Here is a 16854-nt window from a genome sequence, read left to right as displayed (position 1 = left end):
ATGTATGATGAGATGATACATTATCCACTGAATTATCATACCTTGAAATGAATATTACAATAGCAAAACAGCATAAAATTAGGCTAATAAAAAGAATTTGTTAACGAAAGCTAATCTTTAGTTAACCCTATTCGTATATGGGCTCCTGATGACCCAGACAGGTTACGCTAAGCGTGTACTGCGTTAGCGTGGTGAGCATCAGCTAATTCCCAAATGGCAGGTGACATACACGTTTCGGGGAAACGGTACATTCGGGAAAACATTTTTCGGGGAAATGGTACATTCGGGGAAAAAACTTTCGGGGAAACTTCATTCGGGGAACTGGTTTTCGGGGAAATGTCGTACAATCGCTGTGGGGTGAGGGTTGGACTCCCGCTCCGGGCGATGAAACTTTTCGTGAGAATAGTTTCTTCTCCGTATCCACTGGTGCATGCTCCGTGTGTCCCTTGTCTAGTGTTAAGTTTCAATCAGTCTGTGCAGCCTTTGGCTGAAGACGGTGTCCGCGTCTTTTTTTTTTAATACACAGATTCGAGAGAATTTTCTTCACAGGGATTCTGAGATTCTTGCTTGTTCAGGGATTCCCACAGGCATTTTTCAATATTTTCTCTACAAATTCAAAAAGCGATTTTTCTGAAAGTTCCTCTAGGGGACGTTAAAACTTGAAGTGTTTTTAGGCAAAGTACGTTTAATTGGCAAATTGAGAGATAAATTTGTGAAAAGATTACCACTTGTTCTGGTGGAATTCGAACCCACGACTCCGTTATCGCTAGTCCGGCGCTTTAACCAACTAAGCTACAGAACAAGTTACAACTCTGCAGAATAGGGGTTTCAGTCAGCAACATTTTCTCCATGAATCGCCAGGGACTGACCCCTTTTATGCGATTCTTAAAAAAATCCAGAGATACTTCAGAAACGGCTACGAAGATTATCTCAACAGTTCTTGCAGATTTTACTACAGCATCTATTTCTAGGCATTTTGGGGTCAGTCGGTTTTCTCGATAGGGCGATGGAAGTGCGAGTGAAAAATCCGGGTTCAGAATCGCGCTACAATAATCGTAGATCAGTCGGTTTCCACGGTAGGGCGATGGAAACGCGAGCACGAAATCCGGGATCAGTGGTCATCGTGATCAAATAAATCATAATCGTGATGAAGACCGCGACGAGTATTTCCATATAACTAGTGGATCATATCACCTAACAGAGGTGGCTCCTAGATCCACACCTTACCCTACCCTACTAACCACCATTCCTTCCCGTGACAACTGTGGGGATGCTGTGGATTCCACGGTTTCTAGTAGCAACGGTTGTCGAACTAACATTCCTTCCCTTTCCTGATGACCGTAAGGACGTGGCCAGCGCCGTTATTAACTTTAAATAGCTGAACTCTCTAATTGTGCACATTGAGAATGGTTAGCTAGTCCCAAGCTTTCACATTCATTGGCTCTCTGTGCAACTTCGATTGTTCTGGTCAATCACGGAGTAGCAACTACGATGTGTACGGTTATCTTTGCTTTGCTTTGCTTTGCTTGCATCTATTTCTAGGCATTTTGAAGGAAGTTTTCAAGACAGTTTTCTATGTTTACCTGCAGAGATTTCTCCACTTCAGGGTATTTTTTCACAGATTAATTTTTAAGTTTTTTTAGTAGTTTTCTCAAGAATTCCTTCAAGATTGTGCAAGATTTGTGTCAGATATTTCTTTTTTTTTTGTTTGTCTTGGAGTTAGACCTTCATAAATTCCAAAAGAAATTTTGTATGAATACCTAAGGGCAAGACAGATAAAACGAGAGTTGATCTTTTTTAGTTTGATGCTCACGATTACTTTTTTTACAGAGTGTCGTTTGCTATCAGAAGAAAATTGAGCAGTCTTGCCATATTTTCCACGTTTGACAGACGTTTCTGAATGGATTGGAGCAAAAAGAGCAACTCAGAAATACCCCAAATTGCACAGAGTCTTGCCGCTAGAACAATATTTCTTGGATTTCGTCCAAGCATACCAACAGAAAATCCTCCAGGGATCCCTAAGAAATTTGTTGAAGGATTTCTTAAAGAATTCCATCAGAATCTTTGACTGCTTTTTCTACAGAAACTTTTAAAAGATTTCTTCAATAGTTCTTCTATTGATTTCTCCGGGAATCCCTTCAGAAATGCTCTAACAATTTTTCATTGGAGTAACTTTCAGAGTTTCCACAGAAATTTTACATGTTTTTCCTATGAACTGAGAAGATATCTAGAGGAATTCCTTAAGGTTTTCTACAAGAAATTTATCTAGCAATTCTTCCAGAGAAACTCAGAAATTGCCACAAGGAGTTTTGTTCCGGAATCTCTAAAAAAAATCAAAAACTTCTTCTGGGAATTTCGAAGTGGTCCAGGTGTTTTTAGGGATTCCTTCGGGCATTCCTCAGTTATTTTTTTTAACTCATGAGAGACTTTTTCAATAATTCCTTGGAAGAATTTCTGAAAAAAACGCTTGTGGAGTTTCCATATGCAACTTTGGACCTAGAGGAATTCCTAGAGTTATTTCTAAAAAAATGGATCAATTTTGAACCGAATCAGTAGAAGATTACTCAAAAGAGTCCTTGGACAATATGAAAGAATCTCATAAAGGATTTCTGAAGGAATCTCCAGGGAGTTTTCCCAAGCAATCCATGGAAAAATGTCGGAAGAAATCTGTGGAAGATTTTCTTAGAAATCCTTAGAGAAACTTCTGAAAAAAATCCGAAACTTTTAAAATATGGAAGGGGTTAAAAATCTAAAAAATCTGAGAAGTTATTTTTCATAAAAGTGTTCATACTGGAAGTTTTTTTTTTTATTTTTTGAGTAACTTGGAGTAAGCTCTATGACGATAAATTTTCACTTTATGTCCTGACTCAAAAGCCTAGGGTTTAGCACCTTTGCTCGCTCTCTGAAACGAGAAGAATAGCAACATGACGATCCGAAACTACGAGTGAGAAAGTGTTTTTGAGTTTCGTGGCCGTGTATCTAGTGGCGACAGTCATTTAGGCGTATTGTAAGCCATGAAGTGTGGATTCAATTCCCACTCCAGTCGGAGAAAACTTATCGTCAAACGAAAAATTCTTTATTGGGCCACTGTGAGTTGTTAACGTTGTCCGTTGTCTAGTGCAGATCTGAAAATGTCATTTCGGAACATCTAGATTCATTAACCTACAGCTTATTTCAGATGCTGAATTTGAAAATATGCTATAGGGAAAACTTCTTGATGAATATCAATTGACATATTTCGAAGACAGCTGATGACATTTTCCTTGAATATTTGAGTTTGAGCGTTTTTTTCGTGACTAGGCGCACAAGCTTTCCACATACCATATTTTCAGGTTGAGCTTCTGAAATGAGCTGTAGCCATTTAAATTCGGATATGTCGAAAAAAATGACATTTTCAACACTGGTCTACTGTTAGTTATGAGGTTCCTTTGGCTCAAGATGGGTCTTATAATCTACAAGCATAATAAATAGGTTGCGAACTAATTTTCAAAGATGGTCTAGATCATGCGTAAATGAAGGTCTTAAGATTTACATGCGTTACTACATTATTGGTGCGGTGCAACAACCACAGGTCAATAGAGCGTTGTATTGTGAATAACTTATTGCCAAAGATATTCTCTAAGAACTTCTATCTGAAGTATAATCAGTGTCTGAAGTATAATCAGTGGATTGCAATCAGCGTCTGAAGTATAATCAGTGGATTGTAAACCTTGACTCTGGCTCATTGTTCAACGTATACACTACCCGTCATAAGTACGGACTCACAAAAAGTATTGCAACAATATTGCATCACACTGACTCACCTCAATATCTACAAAACCTAGGACTTACAAAGATGCTGTCTTCAGCAAAGTTATTCAGAAGTCCAAAAGCAACAACTTTTCTGAAGGCGGCATTTTTGTAGGTGTTCTAGTTTTTGAGATATCGAGGTGAGTCAGGGCCCGAGCAGAAGCGAATAACAACAGCATAAGGAGCTGTGGTTTTTGGGCAAAATAACTGAATAATAAAATCGATTATTTCTAAGTTATTACCATAACATATTGTGATATAAACTTGTCTGTCATAAGCGGCAAAATAACAAATTCCATAACAAAAAATGTTCCTGGAAAACCATTTCAATAACTTGTTTTGTTAGTTTCAATAACAACTTAATAACAGCGAAATCGGAAAATATTTCAATAACAAATTTTGATATTAATATGTTATTGATAATAATCGGAGAGCAGAATTTTCTATGATATCGAACTCGTTACTAAATAAGTTATAATACTCATTATATGAAATTATTCGCTTTGTCTCACAAACTCGAACATGAGGTTTATCCATCATCGAAAAATACTATATTCATACTATATTAAAACATTCTAAGAGATTTGAAGTCGCAAGATAATCGTACTTTAGTTATTTCCATAATATCAAATATGACGAGCTTCGATTTCCACCTATATTTAATAAACTGTTCTACTTTAATTGTTTTCGGAGCACGGTTTGGAAATCAACACGTGTACTCGAAAAGTTTGATCGTTGATAGCAATTTGTGACTTTTGTGTAGTTTTTTTAACATAGAAACTGAAGAATTTTTAGAATGCTCAACAGTTTTGCAGATTTTTTTTTGGGATATTGGAAATATTGTACAGATTATTACAATTTTTCTGGAAACTTTGTTTTAATTTCTCCGATTTTTCCCTAGATTCAAGAATTATGTCGGATATTCCTCCTGGATTCTACAAGGATTCCTAAAAAAATGCTATAATTTCTATTGAACTTCCTCTGATGATTCCTACAGGACTTTCGCCAGAATTTTTTGCAATATGTTTTTCTAAAATTCCTCTATTTATTTCTCTAAGTATTCCGTCAAAACCTCCTTTTATGTTTATCAAGTGACTTTGTCAAACGTCAAATTGGTGAACTCGAGCGTTGAACCATAATATCTATGATTTTTATAGGGTAATCATAAGTACTTATGCACGGAAATATCATAGCTCTGTTAAAAATGTGAAAAAATTACTCAGTTTACTAATGATGTGCTAATATGTAAAAGTATCTTCTCTTCTTCTTTCCAACAGATCACAGAATGGAAACAGCTTTTTTCTTAACACTTATTCAGTTATTTTCTACGAGTTTGTGTTGCCATTTTCGCATTCGTATTCTGGGATTGTACTCCATGTCGAAGAAAGTCAACGAGAATGGAACCCGTCACCCTCAGAATGGTCTTGCTGAATATCTGCGTGATTACCTCTTCACTCTTCAGCTATACCTACCACTACCAAAGATAACAAACGATGAAATGCGATAAAATTTGAAAAAAAAAGAAAATAATGTATAACTTACAGGATGCGGCAGGAAAAAATGCGAAAAGTTCAAAGCACTATTACACGCTAAATATGGGATATATATGACTATTTTTTCATGACAGTGTATCAGTCAATGTCTATATTCTAGCACTGAAAAATAAAAATGAACATATTTGATGTTTAACATGTGATAATGTAGGCCTAATAAGCGGATATCAATAAACTGCGCGCCCAATGGTCATTAAACAAAATGACTATAACAGTAACAAAATTAGCTCAAATTCGATGAACAACCAGACCACACTGATCCAGAGCCATGTAGTTTCACATACCAGATGAAATAAGTACATATATTTGATGATATTAGCATAGCATAGCATAGCATAGCATGAATACTTGCACAAATCTTGGATGGAGTTGCAAAGTTGAATATTTCCATTGACATTGCTGATGTCGCTACTATTTACAATGTCATAGATTCACTAAGCTCCACACACCTGGCCAAGTCCTTGCAAGCATTTATAAATCCCTTCATCAACTTAGAAAGAGCCCAGAACTGAAGCATCTTCCAATAGATGAAAGGATGTTGAAAATAGCGAATTTTCAACTTATATGCAGTTATAAAGTAAATATACTGAAGTAGAATTATTTATAAATAAATAATATTGGAAAGATCTCACCAATTGTTGTGGGATTTTTGTGGTTCGATGCCGATCATCTAATTGTCTTGATTAATGTTCTTCTCTATAAAGAACAACACAATACTCAGCAAAAAACAACACAATACTGAACACTAAACACCCGCGCATCTATTGTTTTGATTTTCACTCGAGACAATAGCGAACGCGATCAATTATGCTGCCATACTCACCCCCACAGGATTGATGCATGCCAGTACATATATTTGATGATACTGTAGAGAAAATCAAAAATTTTGTTTTATCAGATGCGAAATTTAGCGACCTGTGCGATTTTCTGCGGTTTGAAAATTCTGGTTGTCTTCATTTTCAGGCGCCGCCCTGTAAAGGTTAGTGACCAAAATGGGAAATTTTTTTTATTAACTTTTCAGAAAACTAGCCTATTATAGATCATGGAACGTTGAAACATAGATTGGTTAATGCCAAATGGACGAAAATGAGGTTTGAAGTTGAAAAACACTTTCGCATTTTTTCCTGCCGCATACTGTATTATTGCATTCATAAAAACTGTTGATTGTTTTAACCAAAAATAATATGTTATGAGCAGATAATACCTTGAAAATTTCAAAAAAATTGGCTGAGTGTTGGTGAAGATATTGTTGAAACAGTGTCGTATATGGATGAGAATCGGGACAGTAATGACAGTACAGTGAAAATATAACACACAAGACAAAGATTTTCGACATAAAATTTAGAGTGAATTATCTGAATCAACCTATTCCTTCGAACACCATCCCCTTTCATATATCCATTATAACTTATTAACCATTCATAATAAACTCAACCAATCAAATGGACCCTCTGGGAACATTAAATTGAATGCTGCGTCGCTACCTTTTCGGATAAAGCTCAGTTCATTCACTTTACTCCCCGAAGAGGATGAATAATGCACTGTCTGGTTCAATAAGTTGAAGGTTTGACCTGAATCACATCCTGTCAATCATACTCCGAAAGGTTGATGATTTTGCTGGAAGGTTTAATATGACTTTCAGAGTTTATTGTGACCAACGCTCGAAGCGTAGGTGTTTGAATTTATAACGCTCACAAAGGTTTCGAGTTGATACGACATAGCTGGCTGGCGTGTTGGCTTGCATTTTCCCCGAACAGCAGCCAATATCAAGCACCGAAAATAAAATCAGACATTCATTACTGTGTAGTGGCGATGATGAATAGTTTTCCCATACACTTTCCAAAAAACATCAAACATTCAACTGTAACCGAGCAAAGTTGCATTGCTTTTGAAATATGCAGTGACAACTTTTACTAATTTCCCACAAACATTTGGAATCCATTCAACTCCTCTCACAAGCGTCAACTTTTAATAGCATTATGTATTACATTGCACGCTTTGAAGTATGAACTAGTTGCTCGCTCACCCCAATCACCTCACGTGTGCACGACATCCCTTGATCTCCAGGAAACAACACAACAGCGCAACAACAAAAAATCATATCACTTTGATATGATGCCAGGGCAACCGACTCATAAATTCATGGAAAAAGCTCGGTTAAATTTGCTTTTGTCGTGCGACGCTTTTCGCAGTCAATTCAAACCTTGTGTTGGTTCTGGTTGGTTGGTGGTCGGTGACACTTTGCGGAAAGCAAAAGTTTGTTCGTTCGGTTCGGTGTCGTCATAGAGTAGCGCGTTTTCTGCCACGCTACCGACCGCCACGCCGTGTCATGAATACGGATGATGATAGTCTCCTAACCTAGCGTACCTACTAGTTTCTCTGTTGGGAGTTGTCACAGTTCACAGGCTTCCGAGGTGATCAAAATAGACGGGAACAGTGATAGAAACCGCGCAAACTTTGCCTGGGCAATTATGAGTTTTCGTTTGAAGCACCTTCAACAGTTGATAGAGCAAATATGATTCCATACGGTTGGTTCTTTTATTCCGTGCAACTCGTGGGATTTCAATATGAATTCAAACAATAAAAATTCAACAAATATAGTTAGGGTGCGTGTACCAATTATGTCACTACCTAAGGAAAACTATTTATACAAAAATAACGAGAAGACCAATGAATTTCATCAATATGTTAAAAGACAGCTTAGTTTCCATACTTTACAGAAAAAATATAGAAACGGAGCCAAAACTACTTTTAGTATTTATTACAGCGTGTACCAATTATAGGAACCCTGTACCAGTTATGGTTACACTTTTTAACTTCGGTTCCTTTTCGCACTATTTGCATGCATTCCTCATAGGGTTATCCATAATTGGTACACAATGGCGAAAAAGGGTGCAAGGAAGCCGAAATTTGAAGGAAAATGATTTATTTCTACCATGATTTGAGCAAAATGTGGAGTTTAAATGAGTGCGACCATCATTTGTGAACGTAATCTGTTGTTCACAAAATTTTTCTTGTTGATTTACATCGTTAAAGGGTGAAAATTAACTATGGCGAATAATTGGTGCTATAGCCATAGTTTGTACACTTACCCTAGTAACGGTAGTGGCGAGATTTTTTTCATGGGGGGATAATCTGCTCAACAGACACCTGAACAGGGAGGCCTTGAGGATAAGGAAAGCCAAAACTACTCTTTCCTTGACCCACTAAACCACATTCCCATACCCGCCAATCCCTTCGTCTCTCCAGAACCATCAAGAACACATTGTTTCAGAGAGGGACTAGTTCACATTACACCCTCAAGGTTAGCTGCGTAGCCTGCATCAACGAACATCGGTGACTCGCTTTGGGGAGTCCACCAAGGTAGAATGCCGGCGCTTAGCCAGTTTTCCAAGTGGTCCTTACCATTCCTTTTGTCATTGGACGGCAGGCATGGTCGACCACCACGCTCATGCCCAACTTTTCTGCAAGCATCATGAACTGATACCGCGTGCAACGTGATGTGACCTGCTGAAGGCTCAGGCTCTATCAGCTAGCACAAGAAAAAGTTGCTGACAGTTATCGGACCCATACCGAGGACCCCTGTCCAACCGCGGCGCGAGCTCCAACTCAGTAGACCGACGCAATGACAGCAACGCTACCAGCAGTGCCACATTTTGGGGGCCCCCACAAAATTGTACTTCACGAAAAATATGTGAATAAAAAAGTAGTGCAAGAACTTCTCTACATTTGAGTTTTGTCATAAGAACTTCTGTCCACTAGCAAGATGTACGTGTTATGATGTGATTCTTTTGAGAAAGCCTGTAATTATAAAGTTTTGTGGAGCTATTTATGTGTACGATTGCTCAAGATAAACTACAGGAAATCCTATAGAAAGTCTTCGACTGAATTCTAGAGTAAACTCTATAAATTGACGAGTCAAAAATTTCCTGCTGAGTTTGTTCTCTATTTTTTGTCCGAAGTTTTTGGAAACATTATGAAAAAAAATCCACAGTTTTTGGAGGAATTTAAGTTTTTTTTTTCATATTTAGAAGTATTTTTAAGTACTCTTGAGTTTAGATTTAGTTAGACAGTTTCCGACTTCTCAAATCGGAGAACATCAAAGCTGTTGAAACATTTTTAGAAAAAATCTAACAAGAATTTAATGCAGATTGTTATGAAAAGTTTCAGTAGGAATTTCTTGAATTGACAGATTTGCTTACTGAAATAAAGATTAATCCATGGTGAACTGCTAATAAAATGCATAGATTTTTTTAAGAATATTGCAGAAGAAATTTGTGGAGAAAACGGTTAAAAATTTGTCCGGCATTTTCGTTGAAGATTTTTAAGAAACTTAATGGGACATTCTGTTGAAAATTAAGTCAGAAATTTCATACGGAATTTATCATAGTTTCCCGCTTAAATTTCTACGACATTTTCTATTAGAATTTCTTCTTTGAATCAGTATCAGTTTTGTAAAAAAATCTTTGGGAGGTCACCCGAATCTCTACTAGGAGTCGCGTTAGAACAAGTTCTTGTTAAATGTTCATTCTACATAGTAATCAACCATCAATTTCTCCAAAGATTGCAGCAGAGATCCCCTAGAAACTCTCTTTGAATTTCACAAAAAACGACACCGTCGATTGCGTTACAAATTTTATTAGAAATTTTTTCTTCAGCTATAAAGCTCGTGAAAATCATTGTTTACTTTACATAAATTTCTTTTACGCAAGAATTTCAAATTTGGAGACTTTCAACATTGTTCCTAGCTCTGTTTAATGTTCTAGATTAAAATTCTTCCACAAAGACATCAATACCTTCATTGATAAATGTTTGTTAGAGTGATGATTATTTTTTAATGGGAAAACATATCCTCTATATAAAGGGCCCCCACAACACTGTGGCCCCGGGCCCTCACATTTGTAAATCCGGCCCTGGCTACCAGGTTGTTCTACCCGAGGCCACTTAATTCCTAAGAGGGGCTATTTCGTCCGCAGGGCACCGGTATGGCCTGATATGTAGCTGACTTCGAAGTCTTTGGGCCACCTCTTGTAATGCGTCTGAACTATCCATTCTCCGAGTTCACGCGAACACCTTCTCTGTAGCTTCAAGACGATGTGGGGATTGCCGTTGTTGAAACGGCATTCCAGCCAAACTCATCATTGCACATCCTCTGGACAAGATTGTCCGGTGTTGTAGTCACCCCGCATATGACAGGTTTGCGGTCACGCACGGGCATACGAAGGAGTGAGTTGGTAAGTGAGTGAACGAGTGAGCGAGTGAGTTAGTGAGTGACCCATTAGTGAGTGAATTTGTGGGTAAATGAGTGAGTAAGAGTTTTAATATTGAATGATAGTAATGGCCACAAATGATGATTAATGAGGATGGTATCTGTCATTAAAAGAAACTTTGCGAGTACAATTTATAGATGAGAGAAACCGTAACAGGGTAATGAAACCTATGCCCCCTCCCCCTTCAATGTTGCGGTAGCTAGCATAACTTGGATCAAAGCGTGCAAACCTGGGATCTGATGGGTAGTGTCAGCAACTCTCAATACACTGGATTTTCATGCTGCACCGTCTCACTGCTGACTACGTGAAGAACACTACTGGCCATTGAGATGTAGCATTTTGCAGAGATATTTTACCAAGTTGTGTTACACATTGTTTTGTTTTGTTGTGAAAAACTGGCTTCATTAGAAATGCTGTAAGCTAACTGCTCTTACATGTGAATTAGAATGTCCACAGCTAGCCGCTCACTTGTGTCATGATTTATTTGCCAACTCACTCACTTATAAACCCCCTCACTTACCAATACTTCTACTCGTCAATCCAGTTATTCACAAACTCATTCTGCAAAAGTTATCGATCCACTCATCTTGTCGAATAGTGTCTAATTCACTAATTCATCAGCTTACCCAACAACTCACTAGCACATTCATTCAAAAACTCACTCACTGACTCACTTACTCATCTACCTGTTCACACTCACTTTTACATGAACTCATTTAGTCATCGAATGTACCACTAACTTACAACTTACATATCACACTTATCTCTTCACTTGCTTATCAACTTACACACTTACTCGTGTACCTAACTAACTTCATTTACCAATTCACTGACACATCCATTCACTCACTCACCAATACACGCGTCAACTCGCACATTTTCCAATTCATTAACTTGTAGACTCACTAACTCATCTACTCAATATCTCATCGCACTCACTGAGAAACTCATTGTCCAACCCACGAACTTGTTCAAGAATGACCTCTCTTGTGAACTGTGTTTTATCTAAAAGTCTCAGCGTATGTTTTCCATTGTGCAATTTAAGCAAATGTCTATTTTTTGTTACAATCTTTCGTGAGACAAGTGAGTGAATGGATAAATAAGAATCGATTCACTCACTGACCAATTCACGGCATTCTATAATAAAAAATGGCTACTTTCATTTTGAAACACGCTTTTTGTGCGATTTTTTTTTAATTTGATCTAATCTGAATGCAAGTGTCCACTTTTATATGCCGAAAAATAGGCAGGTGATAACGCCGACTAGAAGACGCTGCGGTGAAAAGGTCCTTCGTCGAGAAGCTAGAGAACCGTGTTGCGGATATTCCAGATGGTGAAATCGTAGAAGATCAATGGAGTGCCACCAAGAACTCCGTCAAAGCCGCGACAGAGCGAGCGAAACACGAGGAGCCAAAGCCATAGCCCGTCAGCGCTATTCGGCTCTCGAGAAGGAAGTGAAACGCGCATGAAGACGGGACAAAAGAGCGTGGGCGGACTCCCTAGCCGACGAAGGCGAGAAAGTCGCAAACACCGGCGACATACGTCTCCTCTATGATGTTTTACGCCGCCTTAGTGGGACTAAGATGAATACTATAATGCCCGTCTGGACAGTTATTGACCGATTCGGCTGAACAGTTGAAACGTTGGTTCGAGCACTTTGGAAACCATGTGTCACACCTCCGATGCTCCACCCGAGCAGAAGAAAATAGCAAGAGAATAACATATCAAAGTATTTATCTTAAATACTACCATACCTTGATATGCCCTTCATTAGGTGGTAATAAGAGGCAAAATAACAAAAACGAATACCAAAATTTTATATAAATAACACCTAGAAAATAACAAGTATTGTTATTTCAATAATAAATGCATACCTAAAATTTCAAGTGATGTATTTGTTATTCCAGAATTATTGAATAGCAAATTAAAAACATTTCTTGTTATTAAATGTTTCATTTGTTCGATGACTTCATGATGTAATAACAAATCCTGTTTCGGTTATTTTCACTGCTAAACCAACAAATACTACATCAATACCAAACTCTGCTCAAATACCTTCAACTGTTATTGTGATGTTCTCATAACCTTTCGTAGAATAACGCAGCAATAACAATTTTGGGTATTAGAGCACATGTTGCTATTCGCATGGTATTTGTTAGGTATGCCCTTCTGCTCGGGCATCAGTGCAGGAGATAGAAACAGCCATCCGTAGCATAAAATCGAACAGAGCCCTAGAGGTCGATCGCATATCAGCTGAGATGCTCAAAGTTGACCCCGTAGTATCCGCACGACTACTGCATCAATTATTCGGCAACATATGGGAAACCGCGACATTTCCGGCCGACTGGATGCAATGCGTCTTAGTAAAGGTACCCAAAAAGGGTGACCTGACTGTATGTGATTGTTGCGACGAGTGGATGTATTTGAGTTTGCTCCGAGTGGACATATTTGAGTTTGTTCCGGGACAAAATGGCGGACAAGCCGAACGAAGAAATTTACCACAATGGCGCAGCAGAGGCTCCTGGAAGGTGAGTATTCGAACAAGTTTTGATCAAACCGTGAGATAGGAAGCTTGCGAAAGTACAAGCGTGTTTGAAATGGAAAAACCTGCGAAAGAACAAGTTTGTGTATAAATTTAAAGCTTGCTAAAGTTCAAGCATGTTTTATTTAAAAAAAAAACTTGCGAAAGGTCAAGTGGAGTTAACATTAAGAGCTTGCGAAAGTTCAAGCGTGTTTTTTTGGAATGGACGAAAGAATGCGAAAGAACAAGTTTGTCTAAATTTAAAGATTGTAAAAGTCAATTTTAGGTCTATTTTAAAAACTTGCGAAAGGTCAAGTGTAGTTAACTTTAAGAGCTTGCGAAACTTCAAGCGTGTTTTTGAAATGGAAAAAACTTGCGAAAGAACAAGTTTGTGTATACATTTAAAGCTTGCGAAAGTTCAAGCATGTTCTATTTTATAAATTGCGAAAGGTCAAGTGGAGTTAGCATTAAAAGCTTGCGTCTAAAGCTTGCGAAAGTTGAAAATGTTTTTCGAAAGCTTGAAGAAGATAAGTAAGCTAAAAAAGTTTTTTTTGCATTTCCAGATATGTGAAACTGCGAAGAAAGAAGAGAAAGGCGACGAAGAAAGCGCCAGCACAACACATAGACTTGGAAAAAGGGCAGTAACACGGGCAGAATCCTACGCCTGCAACCGTACGACTTTGAAGTGAAAGGAGTATGCGGTAAGCAAAACCATGCTGATTCGCTATCTCGGGTAAAACACGAGTCGAAAATGGCAGAACCATTCGAGGAAGATGATACAGGGCACATCCTTTATTCGTTGGATGATTCAATGAACCTCACATGGGAGGAGATTGAGAAGGAATCAGAGGATGACGAGGAACTGAAAATGCTCCATGAAGCTATGCTTACGGATAATTGGCCAAAAGAACTACGCAAATACGAAGCACAAAAGAAGAATATCAGTTTTCTGGGTTTTCTGTTGTTCAAAGGGGACCGTGCAATTCTCCCAAGTTTACTTCGAACAAAGGCGTTGCAAGCTGCACACGGTGGCCACGTTGGAGAATCGGCGATGAAGAAAATTATGCGGGAATTTTTTTTGGTGGCCCAACATGTCCGTCGATGCTGAAAAGTTTGCTAAAAACTGCGGAACGTGTGCAATGTTGTCCAGAAAAAATCCCCCATTACCATTGTCGTCGAGAGAACAACCGGAAGGGCAGTGGCAAATCCTACAGGACGATTTCCTAACTCTTTCTGGTTGCGGATCTGGCGAGTTTTTGGTCCTGGTGGATATTCATTCCAGGTATCTTTCTGTTGTCGAAATGCGGAGCAAGGACGCGGAGAGTACGAATGAAGCACTGTGTGAGATTTTTAAGATGTGGGGATTACCCCTAATTTTGCAGAGTGACAACGGTCCTCCATTTCAAAGTACTGCCTTCACGCAGTTCTGGGAACAGAAAGGAAATAAGGTGAGGAAATCTATACCACTGTGGCCTCAGTCAAATGGAGCTATTGAACGTCAGAACCAGGGGGTAATAAAAGCAGTAGCTGCCTCTAAACTCGAAGGGAAAAACTGGAGGCAATCCCTTCAGCAGTATATACACAATCACAACACGCTGGTTCCACACTCCCGCCTGGGCGTTACCCCATTCGAGCTCATGGTAGGGTGGAAGTTTCGCGGAAACTTCCCCAGTTTGTGAAAATCAAATCAACAGGACCGAGAAGTGGACTACGATGATATACGAGAAAGAGATGCTGGTGAGCAACAAACACTCGGATACGGCTCGTGGGGCAAAGGATTCATCTATACAAATCGGTGACACGGTACTAATGGCACAACAACGAAAGTCAAAAATGGATCCCACGTTTGGAGAAGAACGGTTCAAAGTGGTGGCCAGACACGGAGCTAAAGTTGTTATACTGAGCAGGAGCGGTGTACAGTATACCCGAAATTTGCACGATGTGAAACTAGCACCAACCGAATACCATGTCGACGGATTTGATCACGGGGACAATACAAGTGGTCCGTCACAACCTTCTTCGAATGTTCCTTTGACAGCAGACGACGATAATCACCCGAAAATAGATGCAGCGGCGCGTCTTTCGTCAGGCAATCGGGAAAATAGGGCACATCCAGCGAGCCTGTAGCCCTTCCGCGAATCCGACTGGACATCAGCCCAAGAAATTTTCGAACCCGAGGCGAAACAGAGCAGAGTCGACGCAGTTGATGATAAGTATGCAATCACGAAACCGACCGAACAAGTGAGTGATCAAATTGACAACTAAGTCTACAATTCACATGTCTCGAACACATTGGCCAGAAGTTACATGCACTCAAACACATTTTTAATTTTTTTTTTTCTATGAAGCTAACATGAATTCAAAAATATCGTTTACAAATATGTTGAAAAAAAAAACTTTGGATATAAAAAGACATTTGAAATAAAAAGAGTGAACACATTAATAAGGATTCTCCTAACCATTGTTGCGACGAGTGGATGTATTTGAGTTTGCTCCGAGTGGACATATTTGAGTTTGTTCCGGGACAAAATGGCGGACCAGCCGAACGAAGAAATTTACCACAGTGATAATTGGCGGGGCATCATGTTATTGTGTATCGTTCTCAAACTCCTATGCAAAGTCATCAACTCAACCAGATACAGGAGAAGAACGATGCAACTTTCCGACGCCAGCTAGCAGGATTCCGTGCCACACGATCCAATGTGGACCATATTGTCACGCTCCGTATCATTCTGGAGCAAATCAATGAATTCCAAGAGTCTCTCTACCTGGTATTCATTGATTACGATAAAGCTTTCGACCGTCTCAATCACGGAAACATGTGGGAAGCCCTCCGGCGCAAGGGTCTCCCTAAGAAAATCATCGGCCTTGTTGAAGCACAGTACAGGGCATTTTTGTGCAGAGTACTGCACAACGGTGTTTTGTTCGATCCCATCCGGGTCGTTGCTGGAGTGAGGCAAGGATGTATCCTATCACCGCTACTGTTCCTCATCATAATCGACGAGATACTGGTAGGTGCGATTGACCGTGAACCAAATCGTGTATTGCTGTGGCAGCCCATTACCATGGAGCACCTGAATGACTTCGAACTGGCTGATGACGTTGCTCTCCTAGCTCAACGGCGCTCTGATATGCAGAGCAAACTCGATGATCTTGTCAATCACTCCTCAGCGGCAGGTCTTACCATCGAGGTCAACAAGACCAAATCGTTGCATATAAACACGGTCAACCTTGCCAGCTTTGCGGTAGCTTGGCAATCAAATAAGAATGTTGAAAGCTTCCAATATCTTGGTAGCCAAGTGGCGGCACCAAGATCGACATAGGTGCACGGATAAAGAAGGCGAGGGCTGCATTTGCGACTTTAAGAAAAGTATGGAAAAACAACCAGATTAGTCGACGCACAAAAATCCGAATTTTCAACTCGAACGTGAAATCTGTTCTGCTGTACGCCAATGAAACCTGGTCAGTGGAGGGAGAACACTCGACGGCTGCAGGTCTTCATCAATAGATGCCTACGGTATATAATTCACAATTGGATCACCAACGTGGAGCTCCATCGTCGATGTCATCAAAAGCCGATAGCGACAGAAATTCGGGAGCAAAAGTGGAGGTGGTTCGGCCACACTATACGCGGGGGCGGAAACTTAATTTGCAAGCAAGCGTTAGATTGGAATCCAGCAGGACATCGCAGCAGAGGCAGACCCAGAGGCTCAAGGCGGCG

General features: G+C 39.5%; 1 protein-coding gene across 1 annotated transcript in view; it reads left to right on the top strand.

Annotated features, from left to right (window-relative positions):
• The window catches only part of LOC134286073 (uncharacterized protein DDB_G0271670-like), a 91137-nt gene extending 75877 nt beyond the window's left edge, over positions 1-15260 (top strand). The window contains exon 3 of the mRNA XM_062847640.1: positions 14828-15260. Coding sequence (XP_062703624.1) covers positions 14828-15260 — 433 coding nt within the window. The remainder of the gene's footprint in view (positions 1-14827) is intronic.
• The last annotated feature ends 1594 nt before the right edge of the window (positions 15261-16854 follow it).

This window comes from Aedes albopictus, chromosome 2 (genome assembly GCF_035046485.1).
Source record: "Aedes albopictus strain Foshan chromosome 2, AalbF5, whole genome shotgun sequence".
NCBI lineage: Eukaryota > Metazoa > Arthropoda > Insecta > Diptera > Culicidae > Aedes > Aedes albopictus.
The sequence above is the reverse complement of the archived record's forward strand: the minus strand, read 5'-3'. Positions and strand labels throughout refer to the sequence as shown.